This window comes from Quercus robur, chromosome 3 (assembly GCF_932294415.1).
Source record: "Quercus robur chromosome 3, dhQueRobu3.1, whole genome shotgun sequence".
Lineage (NCBI taxonomy): Eukaryota > Viridiplantae > Streptophyta > Magnoliopsida > Fagales > Fagaceae > Quercus > Quercus robur.
The window spans coordinates 21,414,118-21,434,024 of record NC_065536.1 but is presented as its reverse complement, the minus strand read 5'-3'; the positions used below and the strand labels follow the sequence as shown (position 1 = coordinate 21,434,024).

Below are 19,907 nucleotides of genomic sequence, written 5' to 3'. Positions count from 1 at the left end.
CTACTCATTCCCCTCCACGCACCAATAAGTATTCTATTTCCTTTTCTTCCTTGGCTTTTCTTCTCTGTACGCCCCACCTCAGCTCTTCCGTCATGCTCAAACCCATCTTCGATTAGCATGCCCATATCGAGCACTGCATTTCCCCAATGAACCCAGCTAAACCCACCCCGATTTCACCATCCCAGCCCACGATCTGTCCCTCTATCCACACCGTGACCTCAAACATCTTGCTCAAACCCACCAATAAACCCAAAGGTACTCTGACACCCTAACCTCAAACCCATCCCTCAAACCTGAATGGTTTTCGACACCGATCCCTCAAACTCATCCCAAACCCGAAGGTATTTTGAGATGCTCAATTGTATTATAGGTATATTTTCTTGGCATTTTCCTAAAAAGGTTTTCATTGGGGTCCCAACACAAGAAAATATTTTCTGAAAAAATGTTTTTACATGCACGACCACACATTGAAAATACTTTTTCGATGTATTTTCTAGAACTCAAAACAAACATCTAAAAATATTTTCCTTTTCATAAATATTTTCAACTGAAAATATTTCACACTCGAAAAATATTTTACATCTTACCAAACACAACCTAAATATAGTGCAAAAGTGGGTGAGGTAATTTTCCTCCATTTCTTGGTGCACGTGTGCGGATGGCTAGTGAGTGTGTTGCTTTAAGAGCATCTCCAGTAGATTAGGCAAATTTTTATACTGTTTGGAGAATGAACAGTGACTTTTACCTTTTAGCTACTCACTTTTTCAAATACACTTTCCAACAGATTCTCTATCTCATTTAAATATTATTTCTTCATTCATTATTTATTCTTTTTTTAACAACTACACATCTTCTAACATTTTTTTATTCAATACCTGATTATTATAATAGAAAAAAAAAATTTGAAGAATGAACAATAGTCCATCAGACTTGATGAGCTACTATTCATGAGCCAAAAAAAATTCCAAGTATAGAGAGTCCATTGGAGACTATTTTTATGGTATCATTCTCTATTATAGAGATTTTTATGCATTTAACTACACCATTAGAGATGATCTAATAAAAGTTAAGTAGCCTGATTTTAACAGTTGGGCCGCATATAAGTGCTATCAAGTTTAATTGTAGGGCCCATTTTCTCTGGCTTCTTAGTTTTTGCCTTTTTAGGCTAGGGTAGAGTAGTGTGTTTAAAGGCCTAAAGCCCACATGATTAGTGTGCACAAATTTTTCATCACAAAAACTCAATTATAACTCCAACATGTGGAGCCCATAGGTCACATTGAGTCAAAACTTTTTCCAACTGTCTTTTTTCAATACCTGTGTGACTCTACATGAAGAAGATAATACCCACACCCAAACCCAACTCCATTACCACCTACCAACCATCAGTACCACCACCACCAACAGCCATACAAACCCACCTCCATCGCAACCAAGCCTCAAACCACAACCACAATAATAAAAAAAGACTCACTTAGGTCAAACTATTATTATAATTTTAATTTTTTATCCTTTATAGAGTGCCAAATGACCAAAGCATGACAATGACATGACCAGAAGAAAGATGAAAAGTGCCTAGGGAACTTTTGTTAGTTGAAATAAAAATTATTTTAAGTTCATAGCATTGAGAGAGAGAGAGAGAGAGGAACAATGAGTTGCCACCCACTTAATAACAAGTGTGTAGGACCAAACTTTTATCATAGAAAATTTGATTTATAAATAGACTTTTTAATTCTAATTCAAAATTATTCTAAGTGAAAGAATATTAATTTCTTTATTTAAAAAGATCTTGCCAAAAAATAATAGACCACTCATAAAAGTTATCGAAAATAATAGCTCGGAAGAGGATCCATATGATTGTTAAAGATTTAAAGATGTGATTGTAAGAAGATTTATGATTATATGATTCAAGTTACAAATGTTTGCTTTATGTTCAGATTAAAATTTAAAACCTATAACAACTTACCACTAAAGATTTTAGTTGTAAAGATATTATCGACATAACACTTCTCATTTGTTTATCACTTTATATTACTAAGCCTTTCTTTTAAATAACCTCAATTGTACTTCCTAACTAAAAGGTGAAATGTGAAGGAGAATAGGAGAGAGAAAGAGGGTGGTGTTGGTTTGGAAGATGGTTTAGAAGCGAGAAGAAAGATCAACACCATTTCCACTGGGCCAACCTTCACCCTATGCGTTTGAGGCACACTAATAGCCCAATAAACTTTTCCCGTATCCAACATATTAATTCTCACAAATCTACAGAACCAAATTATTTGCAGTGAGGGCGATCATTATCATCCTAGGAGTCAAATAAGGTGGAAATCATTCTCATTTTCTCCAAAATGGAGTTGAGAAAAGAGATAGACATCATGCTGGTTCGACTGTCATAAAGACTCAAGTGCGCACCCAGACACCAAATTATTTTTGTATTCAGCTGCTTGTGAACCCTTGATGACTGCCTTGAACAATATACTCCAATTACTCGCATTTAGTGACTTAAGCAATCAATAACATTCAGATAAATCATCTAAAAGCATAACAGTCCAAAGGCTTTTTTAACAACATTTCTTTTATACAAATATATATATATATATATATATATATATATATATATATATGGAAAAGTAGTACTTTCAGACACCCCCAGCCAGGTTTTTTTGGTGGATGGAGCCATTTGGGCATATAAACCATAGGCCTTTTTTTGAAATACATAAAAAGTACAGAACAACACGGGGCCATTACACTTCCTCTTAAGTGGGTAATCATTGTCAGGAGTCCCCCATCATTTCACAATCATAAATGGAATTGAAGTACTAAATGGAAATTGGAATACATTCAAAGCAAGCAGCAGCTGTAATTTAGTCTCAAAAAAATTGTTAATGTTGAATTGACTCAACCATACAATCATTCTAATGCACATGATGAAATCTAATATATGTAAGTTCTCTAAGTAAAAATTTGGCTTGACGCAAAGTACAATATTAGGACTTACCTAAGACAATGGTCCAGTGAGTACGCTAAACTTGCAATAATGACATTTATAATCTCTAAAATGATTACCCAATCAGCTACCTTAGTACCCATAATTCGTGCCATACACTGAGCCATAACCCCCAGCGTGGCCTGCATGTCCAGGGTTGGAGGGAGGAGACGCATAAACAGAGCCATGAGCTGGATATGAATTGTAACCTTGGTCAGTAGTCCCACCTGCTGGTGCCTGTTGCGGCGGTGGCGCCCCGGCATCAACCATAAAATTCTGCAACAAAATTAACAGAATGTCAGCCATCGATGTTTTATTAAATGGGCCAAGCTTTAGCCTATATAAATTTTAAAGATCTGAGCTTGAACTTGGTTGACAAATCTCAGCTTGAGCATATGATTTTGCTCGGCTCAGCTCTAAAATTTCTACTTAAGTATTTATGACAAACAGTGATTTAATGAAACATGGGAAAAGTCGAGGAATAATGCCTGTATCAGCTGCTGAGCAGCTTGAACTTGGGAAGCAGTTCCACTGATTTCAACTGTCATTTCACCAGGAACACCCCTAGTTTCTTGTATAGTAACAGTTGCCCCACTAGCTCGTCGAATGTAGCTGATACTCGTACCAGCTGTCCCAATAACAGCATCAGCATACATTAGTGGAATTTGCATTTGCTGTGTGACCTGCAAAGACCATCAACAACAAATTTAGAAATGTGTAGAACAATTATGTATCTATGCATCTGAAGAATATCCCAATACTTGTCCACAAAGAAAAAGCATACTAAGCTAAGGTTTATTGCCACAGAACCCAGTTTACACAGATTTTTAAACTGGGTTCAGAATAGAAACATCTCATCTAAAGCACATCTCTATGACACCTTTGCATGCAAGGTTTTGCAAATCTCCCATTCCAACCCTCTCAGAACTGGGCTGAACTACAATTCTAAATGCTTAGGAAGAATATTAAAGTATTAGCCAGCTCAAATGAGCAACAAATTACCCAGGAAGAGACCAAGATATTGTATTGTAAATGACTGAGAAGTCATTAACTACACATTCTTCAACCCAAAGATCCCCTCAAAAAAATCCAATCAACTCAAACAGAATGAAACATGATTACAAGACATTTGACAAGCATTGATTAGAAATTACCAAAAAATTTACAAGACATCCCTTGGCCTTTTTTTCTAATTTGCATCTAATTTGCAATTCTTGCAACCACCAGAACAGAATACCACAATCATAATTTTGAATTATCCAGTCATTCCTCTGACTATAAGAGATCAAAAAACTCTCAAGTCACTTCTTTTCAGTAGTCTATTATCAATAACGAAAGGAAAAATATGGGAAACAAGATAGTAACCTGGGTAACCATTGACGGTGCTGTTTGGGCATTTGATGACGCATGTACACCCATTGGAGCTTCTCTTCCATAGGCAGATATCCCGTGATGAGGCTGTTTATCCATGGGAGGCGGCAAGTCAGCAGGTTGGTAGTAATTGTCAAGTTGCCGTGGAGGTGGCATGTATTGAGGGGTAGGTCCATAACCAGGACCTCCACCACCACTTGGAGGAACACCTTGAGGTGGACCCCACGATTGATGTTGTGGTGGTGGCATGTGCTCCATCTGAGGATTCCCCATTTGCATCTGCCGGAAAAGCAAAATGTGTCATTTTTAGAGGGGTTAAGTAACACAGCACGTCAACAATTCCATTTCCCAGAAAACTAAAAGAAAGATTATCACTTTATTGCTCTGGTGGTGAAAACCATTTTCTTACATGCATTTCAAATATAGGAATTATACTTCGATCAACTAAAAACTTCCTGAGATGGGAAGCAATTAGTTCCACAGCCTTGTGCACACCTGCTGGATCCCCTACAACTTCAACAACTCTATCATCTTGAAGAGCAAAAACAGGTAGGTCTTCTGCAGAAATCATCAACCAAATTGTAAGGCACACAAAAAAACTCTCTAAAGAAGAAACTGAGACACAAACTAATAAATGAACTTATCCATCTGAAGTGATAAATTGAGGCAAAACAAAACAAAAATGCAAGATCTAAAGGAGCTAAGAATTATCTAAAGTGATTACACGTTTATCAGAATATCAATAGTGACATTTTTCACATCAAGGGAAATTTTTAAAAAGTAGCAAAAAAAGAAAATTAGTGTCATTCAGATTCAGACATAGGTTTCAACTGGTAGTACTTAGCTCTCAGAAGGGGATGTTTAAAGTGAAGAATATTAGCAGTGGTGGCAGTTAAGGCCAATGGAAGTGCTAGAATATTAATTACAGCAGTCGACCAGTGATAACAACGGTGATAATAATAGCAGAGGCAGGAGAAGCAGCAGTGTCATTTACAGTGAGGTTAAGTGGTGGCAGCATAACCATGGTTTAGCAACAACAATGGTGGTGGAAATCTGTTCTGACGTTCATCCCCCCCTTTTTGCTTAGATTCTTGTTTGGCAACACTAAAACATGTGTTGCTTGAAGAACCACAACTCTTTGTTACCAAATATTCAATACCTAGCATTTGGAAATATTTCAACTCCATCTTGAGGGCAGAACTCAAATACAAAAATGAATGTCATGGACAACAACTCTTACATCTAATGTCTAGAACTAAACACTGTCCTAGTAAGTTCACCCACAATAAAATAGGTACCCTTTACATGCAAACCAAATTCCTTCACTGACCCTTTTCTTTGGTAAGCAAGTGAGTGAAAGTTATTTTTTCCTCAGACCCACTCCCATCATTAACTTTGCTTTCAGAAATATCAGGGAAAAAAAAAGGTAAATTGGAGCTCCAAAACTTAGATGCATCCACTGAAAATTGACTATAATCTAATAGTCCAAAATAGGCCTCAGTTATTTAGACAAGTTGAACAGAAAAGTAAATTTTATATTGTAAGATTATGACATGATACTACAGTGCACCACAAAGAATAGCAAAAAAATCTAGCAAACCATGTATGCACATATATAGAGAAGCAAGGCAGCTCAAGCAGAAAGCTAATCTAATATATTCATAAATAAATTTAACTCGAAAGGAAGAAAGGAAAAATTTTATAATAAATAAAACCTGCACCAAGAACTCTAACGATACAGTTTGATGCCTCTTGAATGGATTTAACAGTTCCTCCCTGTTTTCCAATCAAACTTCCAGCTTGAGAGGCAGCCACAAGCAACCTTGTAGAGACCTTGCCTCCCATTCCTGGTGGAGCATGAGATGAATCACCCTCCAAACCATCCACAATGCGTTTGTGAACTCTCAGAAGGCCATCCATAGCAGGAGGGAGAGAAGAATCAGGCTCCTCCTTGGCAGATACCATTACCTATTTAAAAGCAACAAACAGCAACATCAGCAATAAGCAAACGCACTAAGATCCACAAATACCTATACAATATAGAGAGAATAGGAAGATAAAACAAAATTACCAAAACAACTATCCTTTCACAATTTTCAGAGAAAAAAAAAAGGCTTACATCAACCTCATTATTACATTATGAAATTATTGAAAGAATGAACATCAAGTATTAGAAATTAACACTTCAGATAAATAGATATTTAGCTTTATGAGACATTCAGAATTGCTAATAAAACTTTCATACATTTGGATATCTACCTGTCAAGGATAAATCTGCCAAAATTGATATGTTGTCAATAAAGAAAGGTTTTAGATGACACGCACACAATTCAAAAGGTTGAATGGAAAGGCATTTGCAAGCAAGCTCCAATACCTACCCCTTACGAGAAATAATTTAACAACAAAACAAGAACTCCCCCCCCCCCAAAAAAAAAAAAAAATCCCCCAGGAGAACACAGTTAATGATCTTTCATTGTTTCCTCGAAAATTATGAGTTTTAACAAATGTTTCAGGACAATGTCATACTAAAGATTGCAACTATACCTAGAAGTCATATTTGTATTCGATTTTTCCAGTTTGGCTTTTTTCCTGCATCCAGGGAGAAGGGGGTTGGGGGTAGAGAGAGAGCTTAGAAGAAAAAAGCTTCTTAGGTGACATTTCAATATAGATGAAATATGAGACACTTGTTTGTCTAAATCTCTGGACAATTTATAAAGGCATTGATTCGACATCATATAACATCATTGGAGAATGATTAGTAACCTCCAACATTCTCAAAAATAGATTAAATATACAAGGGAAAAAGACTTTATACATAAACCTACAAAAGCCTAGATTATCTTCTATACGGAAAATTGTAATTACTTTAAGATGCATGTTCAGCATTATGCAGTTTTTTTTTTTTTTTTATCTTTTTAAGAAAATGGTAGTGGATTGTTAAGCTATGGACTTTAGATTTTGGTTTGTAAGATATTTCTTTTACCTAACTAAAGCAGTATAAACAAATAAAATTTAGGATTTTATTTTTGAAAATTATACAGAATTTATTTTTGATATAGTTTCTTTTAGGGCTAATTCGTCGTAGGCATATTTAAGGTGAGCTCAGAGAAGTTTAGTATTTATGGCAATCTCTGGATCATATGACTGCAGATTATAAGTTTCTTTTATGGTGTTATAATCTGCGGCAAGACATCAATCATCCAGGTTCTGAAGTTACCAGATAGAATGCAGAGCTTCTTGGTACAATTGTGCGTACAAGATGCATATGGTTTTTCCAGATCAACTGTTCAGCACTTTCTAATACTCAATGCTGATCCCTGCAATCTGGACCTTTGGTTCTTCAACTATGAGATCTTATTGATGATTGAGTCGTTGCCTTAAAATTTGCAAACAGAACCTGCACAGATTCATTTTTGTTATTACAATAGATGTAACTATATTTATATTTTATGGATTGGTTACGTTGATGCTTCCTCATGTCTTCTATTAGTTACATCATTTTAAGAGTTATATTACAGTGCATAGCCAATTACCATATTTTGTTAGTTCTCTTAGGTTGCTTCCCAAGTTTAGATAATTTTCTCACGTTTGGTAATAGAAGTGGTTAAGGAGTGACTAAATTTTATATAATGAAAAATTACAGTATTCATAAAGAATTTTACCCTAGTAGGCAACTAGTATATGTGGAGAAGGAATGAATTCCAAGAATCTTGGACCACTAGGAGGATCCTAATTCTCATTAGAACAGTTAGGAATTCCAATATTGGATGGAAAATGCCATCATGTTTGTTTGTAATATCATCCCACTTATAGACCTAAATTCATACACGAATACACAGTACCACCATCTTTTTCCAAATTTTCAATGAATAATTAATAACTTAGTATGGATTAGAAATGGGCTAAAAATTAATTGTAACCTCTTTATTATAGATTTTAACTGAAAAAGTGATTGGTATTTTTTTCTTTTTCTTTTTATAAGAAATGATTAGTAATTTTTACAATTAAGAAACTCTAAACAATAATTCAGAAAGTTTTGTTTCTCATCTAAGTTGACTCTACAAAATCCTAAAATATCATGTTTTCATATGGCTGACATCATTGGTGTCATACACACAGAGGCCAAACCATAACATTGACCATTAAAAGTTTCAGCAATTATCGAACACTTAAATACAGGGTTATGCTTCCGGCAGCAACATACGTTCTAAGAAGAAATATTTGAAAGACTGATTCTCTAAATGCCTCTCTAGATATTCCTTGATGTCCCGGCAACTCTCAGAACATAGCCATCCAAACTCAACATTTGAAGAAAAATAGAGGAACTCTGCTTGCAGCACTAACTTTCAAAGCTAATGTAGCCAATAACTATTTTTTAATACCCAGAAATTTCTTAATCAGCTCCCAAGTAGAAATTAAAATTAGTGAAAACAATAAGAACACATTAATATCAGTTATAGTAGCAACATGTTGAACTACCAAAAATAATAAATACATTGATGGTGAATCCACCAAACAATAAGCATTAACGGCTTCTGCCCTACCAGCCCATTCACAAAGCTTAATGAGGAAATAAATTGAACCAAGATAAAAAAAAAAAATTAGAAACAAACTCACAGCTCTTTCTGCTGTCCCTGGAGGACCATCAAGAATTTTTATGCGAGCTCTTGTCTCCTCAACTATTTTTTTGATGAACTCCCCTCTGCGTCCAATTATACTACCAACCTTCTGTGCAGGAACCAGCATCCGGAAAACACTCTCTCCAGGCCATCCAGGCCACTTCTTTTCACCGCCTCCAATGACAGAATCCTCATCACGCCCTTGTTTTTGTTCCGGCTCTGTGTTTTCAGGTACGTGATCAGGTATTTGATCAGGTAATTGATCAGATACTTCTTCAGCTACTTGTTCAGGTACTTGATCTACGTCAGGCTCAACAAAGACATGATCAACTTCAACTTCAGCCATAAGTGTAGTGCTGGGGAAAAGAAGAAACAAAAAAGATCAATCAATTATATCATCAAGAGTAAGACGCACCGAAATCATGATCACGGAGCCTATTAAATATAAGTAAATAAATATATATATAATATTAAGAACTAAAAACTCAAAAAGTTCAAAACTAAAATCCAGAATTTAACTTTTTGATGTTATCTTATTACAATGGTTAGATGCATTAAACCAGCAAAGCTAAAAGGAAATCATCAGTCCCACAATTGTACCTCAATTCAAGTAAAGACTCTTTGCTAAACCGCTACTTGGGCCAAATTCTATATTTTCAACGAAAACCTATAACGATAGGCTATAAATTTTAGTTCTACTACAAGCAAAATTGACTATTTTCCTGAGCCTCAAATAAAGCCTCATTCAAGGCTGATCTTTCTGATTCTATGTTCTCTATTTTGGCTCACTTCAACATTAAGTCAAGCACAACATAATCAAAACAACTTAAAAACACAAAACCCTGATTTTGTTTCCAACATCTACACCCGACTCCCCTTCGGCATAAACTATCTCCATGAATATTGCTATTTTCACTACTATTTTCATTTCTCTCTTCTATTTTCAATGCAATCAAAACCCTAAGCTATACACATGATGTTCATACATACATGTAAGAATAACAGAAAAACAACAACAAAACATGGACATTACACGAAAAATTAAAGCATACTCCTAGTGGATAGGGAAATTGAAAACACAATAAAGCGTAAAATAAACAAAATAATTACGGGAAAACAAACAAACAACATTATTGTCACACAAAACAATAACCCAAAGAAATAACCCCAAATTCACAATCTCTTAATCCCAGGAAATTACACTACAAAACCCACTTTTTTTTTTTGGATTAGAAACAACCATAAAACGAATGTACAAAGAGAATGCATTAACGGGTCAAAATTTAAGAACCCAATTACGCAAAAAAAATTCGAGAAAGAACAAGTGCACGAGAAATCAGAGGACCAACAAAACCCTAGAAATATAGAGATTATACACGATGCTTTCTTTTATGTACTTACATGAGTAACTAAGAGTGCTAGAGCAAACTGAGCCGAGAGAGAAGGGAATTCGAGAATGAAGGAATTAGGGTTTGGAAAGTTAGAGAAGAAGAATTGGGGTTTTAGGGTTTCGAAGAGAGAGAGAGAGAGCGCGAGAGAGAGAGATAAGGAAAATGAGGAGATCTTTTTTTTTATGTGATTGAGGGTGGGGGGCGTTGGTACTGTGTATTTATTTTGTACTGTTATGGTAGAGTATACCCACACTCTATGTGATTTTTTTTTTGGTGGGCCTTCAAAGTAATTTAATTTGCATGTTAGTCCTTAGGGAAATGTGAAATTACGAAGATATGGCTGGAAAAAAGTTCCCAACTTTCACCTAAAGGGTATGCTTGGGTAAGTTTATTTTATTTATTTTAATTATTGTACAAAAAATACTGTCATAATTTGTACCTACCAATCAGTCTAAGGACCATTCTTCACGACCGTTTTACGTGTACTTAGATAGTTAGTATGTTAACAACTTATCATGTTATTAGTTTTTCAAAAAATATTTTTTAAAAAACTATCTCATTTTCCTAAATTTGATAGTATCCTTAAAATGAATTGAAAAATTATCTTTCAACTTCTTTTATTTAGTTTTGCATAAAATAGAGTTATTTTTTTCATTTAGTTTCGCGTGAGACAAAATTGTTTTCCATAAAATTCTAGCAAAAAACAACTCTATCTCATAGACTCATACCAAGCTAAATAAAAATTAATATAAAAAAAAAGTTAATCAATAGTTTTTCTTTGACTTTTTTTTTTCAAATACTACCTAACATATAAAAATACAAATAACTATTTTGACCTAAGGTTTTCTATTGAAATAAATAAGACATAACATGAAAAAAAAATATATGAAGATTTACGTATCTCTAGCCCTATATATTCTCATTTGCTAGAGGAAAAGAAAAGGAGTTAAAACCTTATTTGCTAATGCATTCTTATTGCCACGGCGGATTCAAATCTTCTGAATTTTCTAGGATACTCTACCAAATAGATTTCCTTAAATCTTAACCATTATTTTATGATTTAATGGTCTAGATTCTGTCATGTCAACATTCCACTAACAATAATCTTAATTGTTTTGTTTGCAACATTATTTTGTTATTTTAAGAATATTATTAGTAGAATGTTGAGATGGCAGAATCTAGACCCTTAAATCATAAAAGAGTGGTTAGGATTTAAAGAAATCTATTGGTAGAGTATCCTAGGACATAGTTGTCAAAACGTGAATAGTATCGTAAATCGATTTTTGATTTTTTTTTTTATCGTGTATTGTATCGTATTGTATTGTGCATCGTGAGATACACAAACACTTAATAAAATCTATAAAAAAAAAAATTATAGATACACATGTATAAAGGTTATATTCATTATAAATTTTGAACATATTCAGCTAATGAGTAATTTATTCATCACTTATGTAATAATATTTAACAAACTAATTAAATAAATCAAACTAGCATGTGTTTATAACATACACATTCAAATTGCTTAAATTCAAAAGTTATAATATATTACAAATGACCCAAAAATTCATTTATTTTATCATATGCATCATATTGGCTAATCAACCTCGTCTAAGTCAATGCTATCATCACGTTTATTATTTTGCAGATTTATTTCTTCATCGTCATTAACATTTACTATCTTTTCTTGTTCTTTTTTTTTTAATAATTAAAAAAAAAAATTCTTCTTGGCATTCTAGTTTCTTGAACATATAACAATAATGAAAAAAATAAAAAATAATTATATTTTCAATTAATATCTTATTCATAGTATAGAAAATAAATTTGTAAATATTAAAGTGAAGTGTAAGTGTATACTGTGTAGTCCAAATTTTGTAAAAGAAAGAGGGGGAAAGAAACTTATGAATATGTTACTTTATTAGGTTAAATTAAGTACCCTAATGATTTTATGTTTAAAACAAGTCTAATAACTTGTTAGATTCAAATAAAAGAACAAATTTTAATAATAAAAAAATCTCATTTTAAAGCATTTGTCTATGTATCGTACGATACGTATAATTTTACGATACGATACGATTCATACAATACACACATTGTATCGTACGATTCATGAGTACTTACGATACGTCGGTACGATACAAAACTTTTTATACACGATACAATACGTATCGCGTATCGTACGATACTAACAACTATGCCCTAGGAAATTTAGAGAATCTGAATCCTTGCCACCACATACCATTCAATAATTATGAAAAAAGTTGTATGAAATTTGACTTTGTTGGTAGATTGGGTTGGGATGTATATGGTTGGTCCAGATCAGATGGTACCCAACATGGTTAAAGAAACTATAAAAGTCTACAATGAAAGGAAAAAAGCAAACACAAAAGTCTAATGTGGTATAGCCGTATAGGAAAGGTAATGGATCCAAAGGCTAAGGAGGTTGTACAGAGTATATCACAAGGTAAAAGTCTATAATGGTGTGGACAAATATTACAAATTGTAATAAAATGATAAGAATTAACCTCTTGGACATTATTATAGCCTTGCACTAGTATTATTTCATAGTAGCTTGCAAACTAAAATGAAATAATTATAGTCAGTAACTTAAGACAACTCCCTTTTTTTGTTAGTAATTAAAAGTTTGCCCTTCCTCTAGTTACCAATGAGGGAACAATTTTCAAATCCCTAAGATATCTATCTTACTGCATTTATTTATTTATTTATTTTAAATTCTATGGCCTGGATCCCATTCCTTTGCTAGGGTAAAAATAACATGATTTTACCATAGGACACTTCAGTCAAGTGCAAAGTCTTGGCCTGTGTGGAAAAATCATGATGGAAAACAAGGCACTTCAGATGAAATATATTAGTTTAGAAAATAAACGCCTTACTGATTTTCTATACAAAATTTGGTTTATGAGAATTTGGACCATCAGCTATGCACTAGGATAGTGACAAGATGATTCAAGACGACAGAAAACAAAATTGTTAGGCCTTGTGTTGGTCTATTCCTGGTGCAACTCATGAGCGCTATAGGCCCCATAAAATGGCTGGCACAAATAAGAAATCAAGGTCAAAGAAAAAACTTGCCTATTTTCCTAGTTATCGCTGAAACCAGGTTACTTTTTTTGTTTTTTTTTTTTTGGTTGATAAGGAAAAAACCGGCTTATATGATCCAACAAATAGTAAATACACAATTTCATTTACGAGTGGATATTGGCAAAAACTTTAGAATTAGAACCATCCAAAGTGGTTCATTCAATGTGATTTGGTATGTCTTCTCGCATCACACTTCAAATTTGGACGAATACAGTTAGAACTTAGAACCAAAGCCTGTGCTTATTTGTAAAATTGACAAAGAAATAAGGTTCAAAACACTAGCTTGGATCCATGACAGAAGTCATTCTAATTTGGTAAAAGGACAGCAGCAGAACCAGGCCGCACGTTCTTGAGTCTTAATAATAATATAAACACAGGGAATTTATAGGTTATATAATTTGATGAAATCAAGAATGAAAACATTAAAATTTGTCAACAATAGATGTAATTAATTTTCAGAGAAGTGCCTATTGTCATTATCGACCTAGATTGTTCATAAAAAATAAACCTGTCAAGGGCAGCCTTACTATGATCAATGAAATTAGGTTCAGAAACTAACTTTTGTAGTGATAGCAATACCATCCCTCCATTTCAATGGCTTTACAGATCCAGAAAAAAGGAGGCATAACATTCAGATATTAAATCATAGCAATAACAACAGGACTGGTATTATATTAAGCAGTGGAAACAGAAAACGGGCATACATACTTTCACAGTGCATAGAGATATCAAAATGAAAATATGCATAAATATTTGATAAATGATTGCTAACGGGTAGCGGCTGTTAAAGTAACGAGTTCGCCATACCTTGCAAAATCCTCAAAAAACATCATTGAAACTGAGGTGAGGATGAGTAGATAGATTTGATTAAAGGAGAAGCCTTTTTTTTGTTGAGAACTCAGCAAAATTTTCAATGGTGGTCAGGGGTTTTGCACAGAGAAAATCCAGGGAAATCCTATTCTTCAAGAGAATTGGAAGTTGAAGGACATGAAAGGCTATAAATTCAACGCTTGGTTGTCTAGACTGTAGAGTTTTGACAATTTTATGTCCTTACCCATAAAACGATAGACAGAATTTATGAGTGAGTGACTAGCAAATCTGTCACATATCTTTGTAGATATTCTTACCATATTTTCCTTTGAACACTTTAATTGTGGACAAGGACCACTCCAGGAATTTATAGAAGCCGTGTCAAGTTTGCTTTGCTATAATCCTTTTGGTTTGTAAATACTCTATTTTTTCCTTTAATCGTGAAAATAATATCATAGGATAGAGAAGTATTCCTATCAGACCTTATATTTAGAAAGAGAGAGAGTACAATCTTTTCACTACTTTTACTTTATTTGTATCCATTTACCACCCACTTCCCTCATGATTTTCAAATTAATGGGTAGGTAAAATACAGATGCATAGCACATGCTATATATACAATCCTCTCTCAGTTTAGTTTGACTTCAGCAAGCAACTTATGAATTAGACACTCTATTAAGTAAGAACTGTCTCCACAACTATAGGTCAGCCCCACTAGAGATTAATTACCATTTTTACATATAGTTCATATGACAAAAGTCAACACCACCAGACGTTTTTATTAAACGACTCCAAATGTCTCTTAGTGTATGTGTTTGTGCATGTGAAACATTCTCAGCCATGGCCAAAATTTAATCCTGAAACAAGGCATGAATCTTTATCACTGTAAAAAACCAAGTCCAGAATCTTCCAATTTGCTTCCCCCAAAAGTAGGCAAACATTGAATTTATGTAACAATACACACACACATAAATGTATATATAAAATAAAGTTAGGATTTTAAACACTTAAGAAACAAGCACGAGCAATATTAATTCATAGAAAATATCAAACAGATTCAGCAAGTACCTGCTTCTTTTTTTCTTTTTCTTTTTATAATAAGATAGGAATCAAACCCTGAAAACAAAACCCCATGGAGGGAGCAGAAACAGCACTGCATTGGCCCCTGTTTTACTTTCAATCAAACTTCTTTTAATACTTAGTGTGGCTCATATAGTTTTTAGACTTGCTCGGCATCAATTGATCCCAAGCGCATGGTATGCCATAGGCTTATTAATCATATACGATGATATGTGGTTCGCCCCTACCTCATGTCATTAGCCTCATAGGCTTAGCAATCACATATGACAATATATAGTTCACTGTAATCCCATGCACAGTACCTCCTAATTTGTTGGTCTGCTCTTTTGTAAACTTTTTACCTTTAAAGCACAATTTTACTACTGATAGTCAATTCCTTATGAATAAGTTCTATAAGTTGCAAGATACAAAAGACACACATGCACACACGCACGCATACACAAATAATATGATCCACCCATCCATCCTATAAGTTAATCTGTGATGACTCTTCTCAGCAAAAAAAAAAAAAAATCTGTGATGGTGATGACTCCCACTACAACAGATTAAACTGTGGTTATCCTTGTCGTAAAACCATAGTGAAAGCTAGAAAGATAATCAGTACTTTTTTGGATTTTGGAGCATACATTAAAGAAAAATATCATTTCTGGATTTCACCAAAACACAAAATGCTATCCCACAATTTTATAGTAAAAATAATTCCCAAGTCAATTATGTCTGGAAAGAATGGTTAGTGATCCATTCAAACATCAGAACTTATGTGCAGCAAGCAATATAAGTCTGAAAAGAAAAATATATGTTGACAGAGATCAAACTCTACAACTCTCTGAGGAAGAATGAGAGTAAACAGAAGCATACAACTGCAACTGCCCTGTAAAGTCACTCAATTGAAGTAGCAGTCTCTCAACTCTCGTGACTATTCAATACTAGAGGCACCATTTGTAGGAAGTACCTACCTACTCTACTATTTAACTCTACTGAAGCAGATGATATAAACGATAATGATACAAGAAAGGAAGATTGACATGGCCTCATGTAGTCATTTCTTGCCCTCAGTAGCTGCCTCAGGTTCAGTTGTGGTAGCGTTAGTAGCAGCAGTTGTAGCAGTAGTCAGAGCAGGAGTCACAGCAGGAGTCGAAGCAGGAGTCATAGCAGGAGTCGAATCAGGAGTAGTAGTAGCAGTACTAGCAGTAGTTGTAGCAGAAGTAGTATTAGCAGTTGTAGCAGGAGTAGTAGCAGCAGTCGTAGCAGGAGTCGTAGCAGCAGTCATAGCAGTAGTCATCAGAGAGTCAAATTTCTCAGATTTCCCCAGCACAATTTCAATCTAAATTCAGGGGAATAGAAAGTCAAAAACCAAAAAGAAAGAGATCAGAAATAATCATAATTTTTTAAAGCAAATTTAACAAACTGAACCAAGATACCCAAATGCACATCACCCCTTCCCCCAAAGAAAAAGAAAAAACCACCTTGGCCTTTTGAACAACACGACCCTTGTTCTCGTCTTTCATGCCAACAGTAGATGTCAAAACTTCTGTTCGATTCCATAAACAAAAATCATCAAAACAGCTATCACTATTATCATGTACATGGAATGGTTATTAGCATTGGGACAATGGGATTCTTACTCTTCTCAGTAGCCAGTCCATTGTTCTTCAAAATCTCAGAGATTGTGACAACTGTAGTGATTGCTGTAATGAAATAAAATATTTGAAGAATTTTAGCAAGTATGATAACTCCTAACCCAAAAAAGAACATACAAAATTGAAATAGATGGCGAGAAAAAGCACTGAATTAGAAAGTATACAAAGTTGCGCAATGTGAATTATAAAAGTTCCACGTATTATTACCCTATCCTCAGTTTTGCTGGGAAGCAAAGGCAAAGAAAAGAGAACCTATAGTGTTATTATTCTGGAAAACTAAACTCCCATGAGAATTCCAAATTCCCATCAATCATTGGAAGCCTATTCTTGTGAAGTCCATTCTTCCTCATAACTCAATAATTAACAAATCTGTCAAAACTATTCCTAGGAGCACATAGTCAAACATATATCACAATAATATAAGGCACATAGTCAAACATATCAGATTCACTGATCTTGGATAAAGAAGAAAACTCAAGAAGTAAAGAAAATGAGTACTTATAAAAAGTTGCAATTGCTAATCATTCATGAAATCTTCAACCCATAGTTGATTATATATAGCACAAGAAAATCAGATTCAATTAAATTTTGTGTTTTCTTTCTTTTCCCTCAATGGAAAAGAAAAAAAAAACAAACACATCTTTTTCTTGTTTGGGCATAAAACAGAGGAAAATGTAATTCAAAGAAAGAAAGTTCGAAGAAAATGTACCCATTCCCAAAGCAGAAAGCTCAACCTCATCGTGCTGCTGAATGTATCTCTGCAACAAAGAAAAAACAAAGCTTTCTTGCTGTAAAATAAATAAAACGCATTGGTCTTTTTCTTTCACCACATTTTCTTTCCATGTGACCAAACAGAGTGTTAAAGATTGACCAAATCCGGTCTTTTTCATTTCCTCCATTGTCTCATCTCATTAATTCTTAAACCAATTGCATTCTAATCTGTAATCCTGGGATCCAATTCAACAATCTTACAATAATTTTGTCACCAAGATTGGTTAAAAAAAAAAAAACTCATCTTCGATAAATGAAAACTCATCGTTTGCTTAATTACTTGGAAAACATAGAAAGAAAACTAAACTAATGCTCCTTCTTTAATTTTCGTTTCCTTCGTTTTCTAAGCAACCAAACAAATCAAGAAAGAATCACATAACAGATCGACATTCTACAAAAACATATCCATTCCAATCATTTTATGAATTCAATTCCTCTAAAAGAATCAAACAAATAAAAATAACACATTCTTTATCCTCAAAGAGAAAATCAAACAAAAGCATAAGAACATCGAATCACAAATCGAAACAAAGAAAAGAGAGATTCAGATTATACCTTAGCGAGATTGACGTAGAAGAAGAGTGGTTTCTTGGTGTTGGAAACCTGAATTCGGTTCTTCTTCTGAGTCTCAGTGGGTGCAGCAGCAGGAGCAGGAGCAGGAGCAGGTACAGGAGAAGGTACAGCAACAGCGGCCATTGCTATTTTCTTTCTCAGTTTTTTGTTGTTTTTTTCTCTCTCTGTTATCTGAAAATTTTCTCTCTCACTTTCTCGCACTTTCTCTCTCACTTTTCTTTTCTTCTATATTCAGAGCGGGAAAGTTTTGGTTTTTGGATCGCAAAAGTAGGTGAGGCCGTTAATACCTTGGAGGGGATGTTTATATAGGGCGCGAGTGTGGGTGGTGGGGCCTATGGGGTCGAGACACGTGGCGAATTATTAGTGGCTGAACCCGTTTGGGCAGTTAGAATTCCAAAAACGGAAGAGAGAGAGAGAGGGAGAGAGAGGCCGTTATGCTCTGTGAGGTTGTTATTTTGTTTTGCCGGAAATGACGGGTTTGACCCTTGTTTGATTTTTTGTATTCTAATTTTCAGTCCTAGCTTGGAAATTCTTAGTTTTACTTTACTATTGAAGTTGAAGAAAAGAAAAGAAGATTGAGCCAATATGAGGTGGCATATTTTGTTCATTGTGAAATGACAGTTTTGACCCTAGTTTTTTTTCGTATTTTCATTCTAGTCCTAGCATGAATATGGGCCTTGGGCCTATGCTTCTTCATTATGTATAATGATCCAGAGTGTGCCTTGATGGATTATGAATGGTAAGCTATAGCAGTTGATTTTCTCTTTTTGTTTCATAACAAAACTAAATTAGAGGCTATGGTTTTGTTACTTGTGCATTACCATACCAATTTACCAACACAGTGTGCAAAAACTGTGATTATACTTTTGCTACTAATGTTGATGAAAATTGAGTCATGCTATTTATATATGCTTTGCAATAGGATAAAAGTATGTTATCAGGGAAAAGATTTTTGCCCTATTCCTATAGCCCACTTGTTTTTTTTTCAAAAGTTGCTACTTGCTACTATTAATTTTTAACTTTGGTACAAAATTAACAAAGGATTATACAGTGTGGGAAGTCTTCTCCTTAATCGTGAATTGTCCTTTAAAAAATTTTGAAAACAGTAATTTAGCATATAAATTAACTTGTACTTTTCCCTATTGTTTTGAGTCCATTATAAGTCTATTGGACTTATAAGGATACAGTTTCTATCTAGTGTATTTGTGCATTAGACACAATATGATGCAGAGTTTTAAACACATGTTCGCATCATATCGTGTCTAGTGCACAGATGAAACGTAGCCATCCCCGTTCCTCTAAGTCTTTGCTTTCGTGAATGTTTACAAGTTAAGTTATTTAATATTTTGTGATGAACAGTTAAATTATTTAACATTGAAAACCTACATTCGTTGTAACTACATATTAAGACTTGACCTATCATAGCGAGTCATTCAAGCTATTTAGGTCTTGTTTTTTTAGTAAAGTAGTTAATAGAGTGGTGACTAAGTCATCACAAATATAGTGAGAAGTGAACCTATCAACCTAAAAGAAAGATATTTTCCAGTAAAATACTTGTAGAGTGACAAGC

The 19,907-nt window shown here is 34.2% G+C and overlaps 2 protein-coding genes across 4 annotated transcripts; both read right to left on the bottom strand.

The window, feature by feature from the left end:
* Positions 1–2,830: 2,830 nt before the first annotated feature.
* On the bottom strand, positions 2,831–14,435 carry LOC126717481 (flowering locus K homology domain-like). Of its 3 annotated transcripts, none has more exons than XM_050419223.1 (7): positions 14,271–14,435; positions 8,969–9,326; positions 6,073–6,319; positions 4,761–4,909; positions 4,346–4,630; positions 3,469–3,663; positions 2,831–3,256 (listed from the first exon to the last, which is right to left on the bottom strand). In XM_050419223.1, the coding sequence occupies exons 1-7, from the start codon at positions 14,294–14,296 to the stop codon at positions 3,074–3,076; spliced, it is 1,443 nt and encodes a 480-aa protein (XP_050275180.1). In that variant the 5' UTR covers positions 14,297–14,435; the 3' UTR covers positions 2,831–3,073. The 3 variants fall into 3 exon arrangements, with proteins under 3 accessions (XP_050275180.1, XP_050275179.1, XP_050275181.1); XM_050419222.1 differs by having other exon boundaries at positions 6,067–6,319; positions 14,271–14,432; XM_050419224.1 differs by lacking the exon at positions 14,271–14,435 and adding an exon at positions 10,372–10,561 and having other exon boundaries at positions 6,067–6,319.
* Positions 14,436–16,004: 1,569 nt separating this feature from the next.
* Positions 16,005–18,815, bottom strand: LOC126717480 (uncharacterized protein At2g34160-like). Its single transcript, XM_050419221.1, has 5 exons — positions 18,320–18,815; positions 17,703–17,751; positions 16,979–17,041; positions 16,820–16,884; positions 16,005–16,677 (listed from the first exon to the last, which is right to left on the bottom strand). The coding sequence occupies exons 1-5, from the start codon at positions 18,458–18,460 to the stop codon at positions 16,393–16,395; spliced, it is 603 nt and encodes a 200-aa protein (XP_050275178.1). The 5' UTR covers positions 18,461–18,815; the 3' UTR covers positions 16,005–16,392.
* Between the last annotated feature and the right edge of the window lie 1,092 nt (positions 18,816–19,907).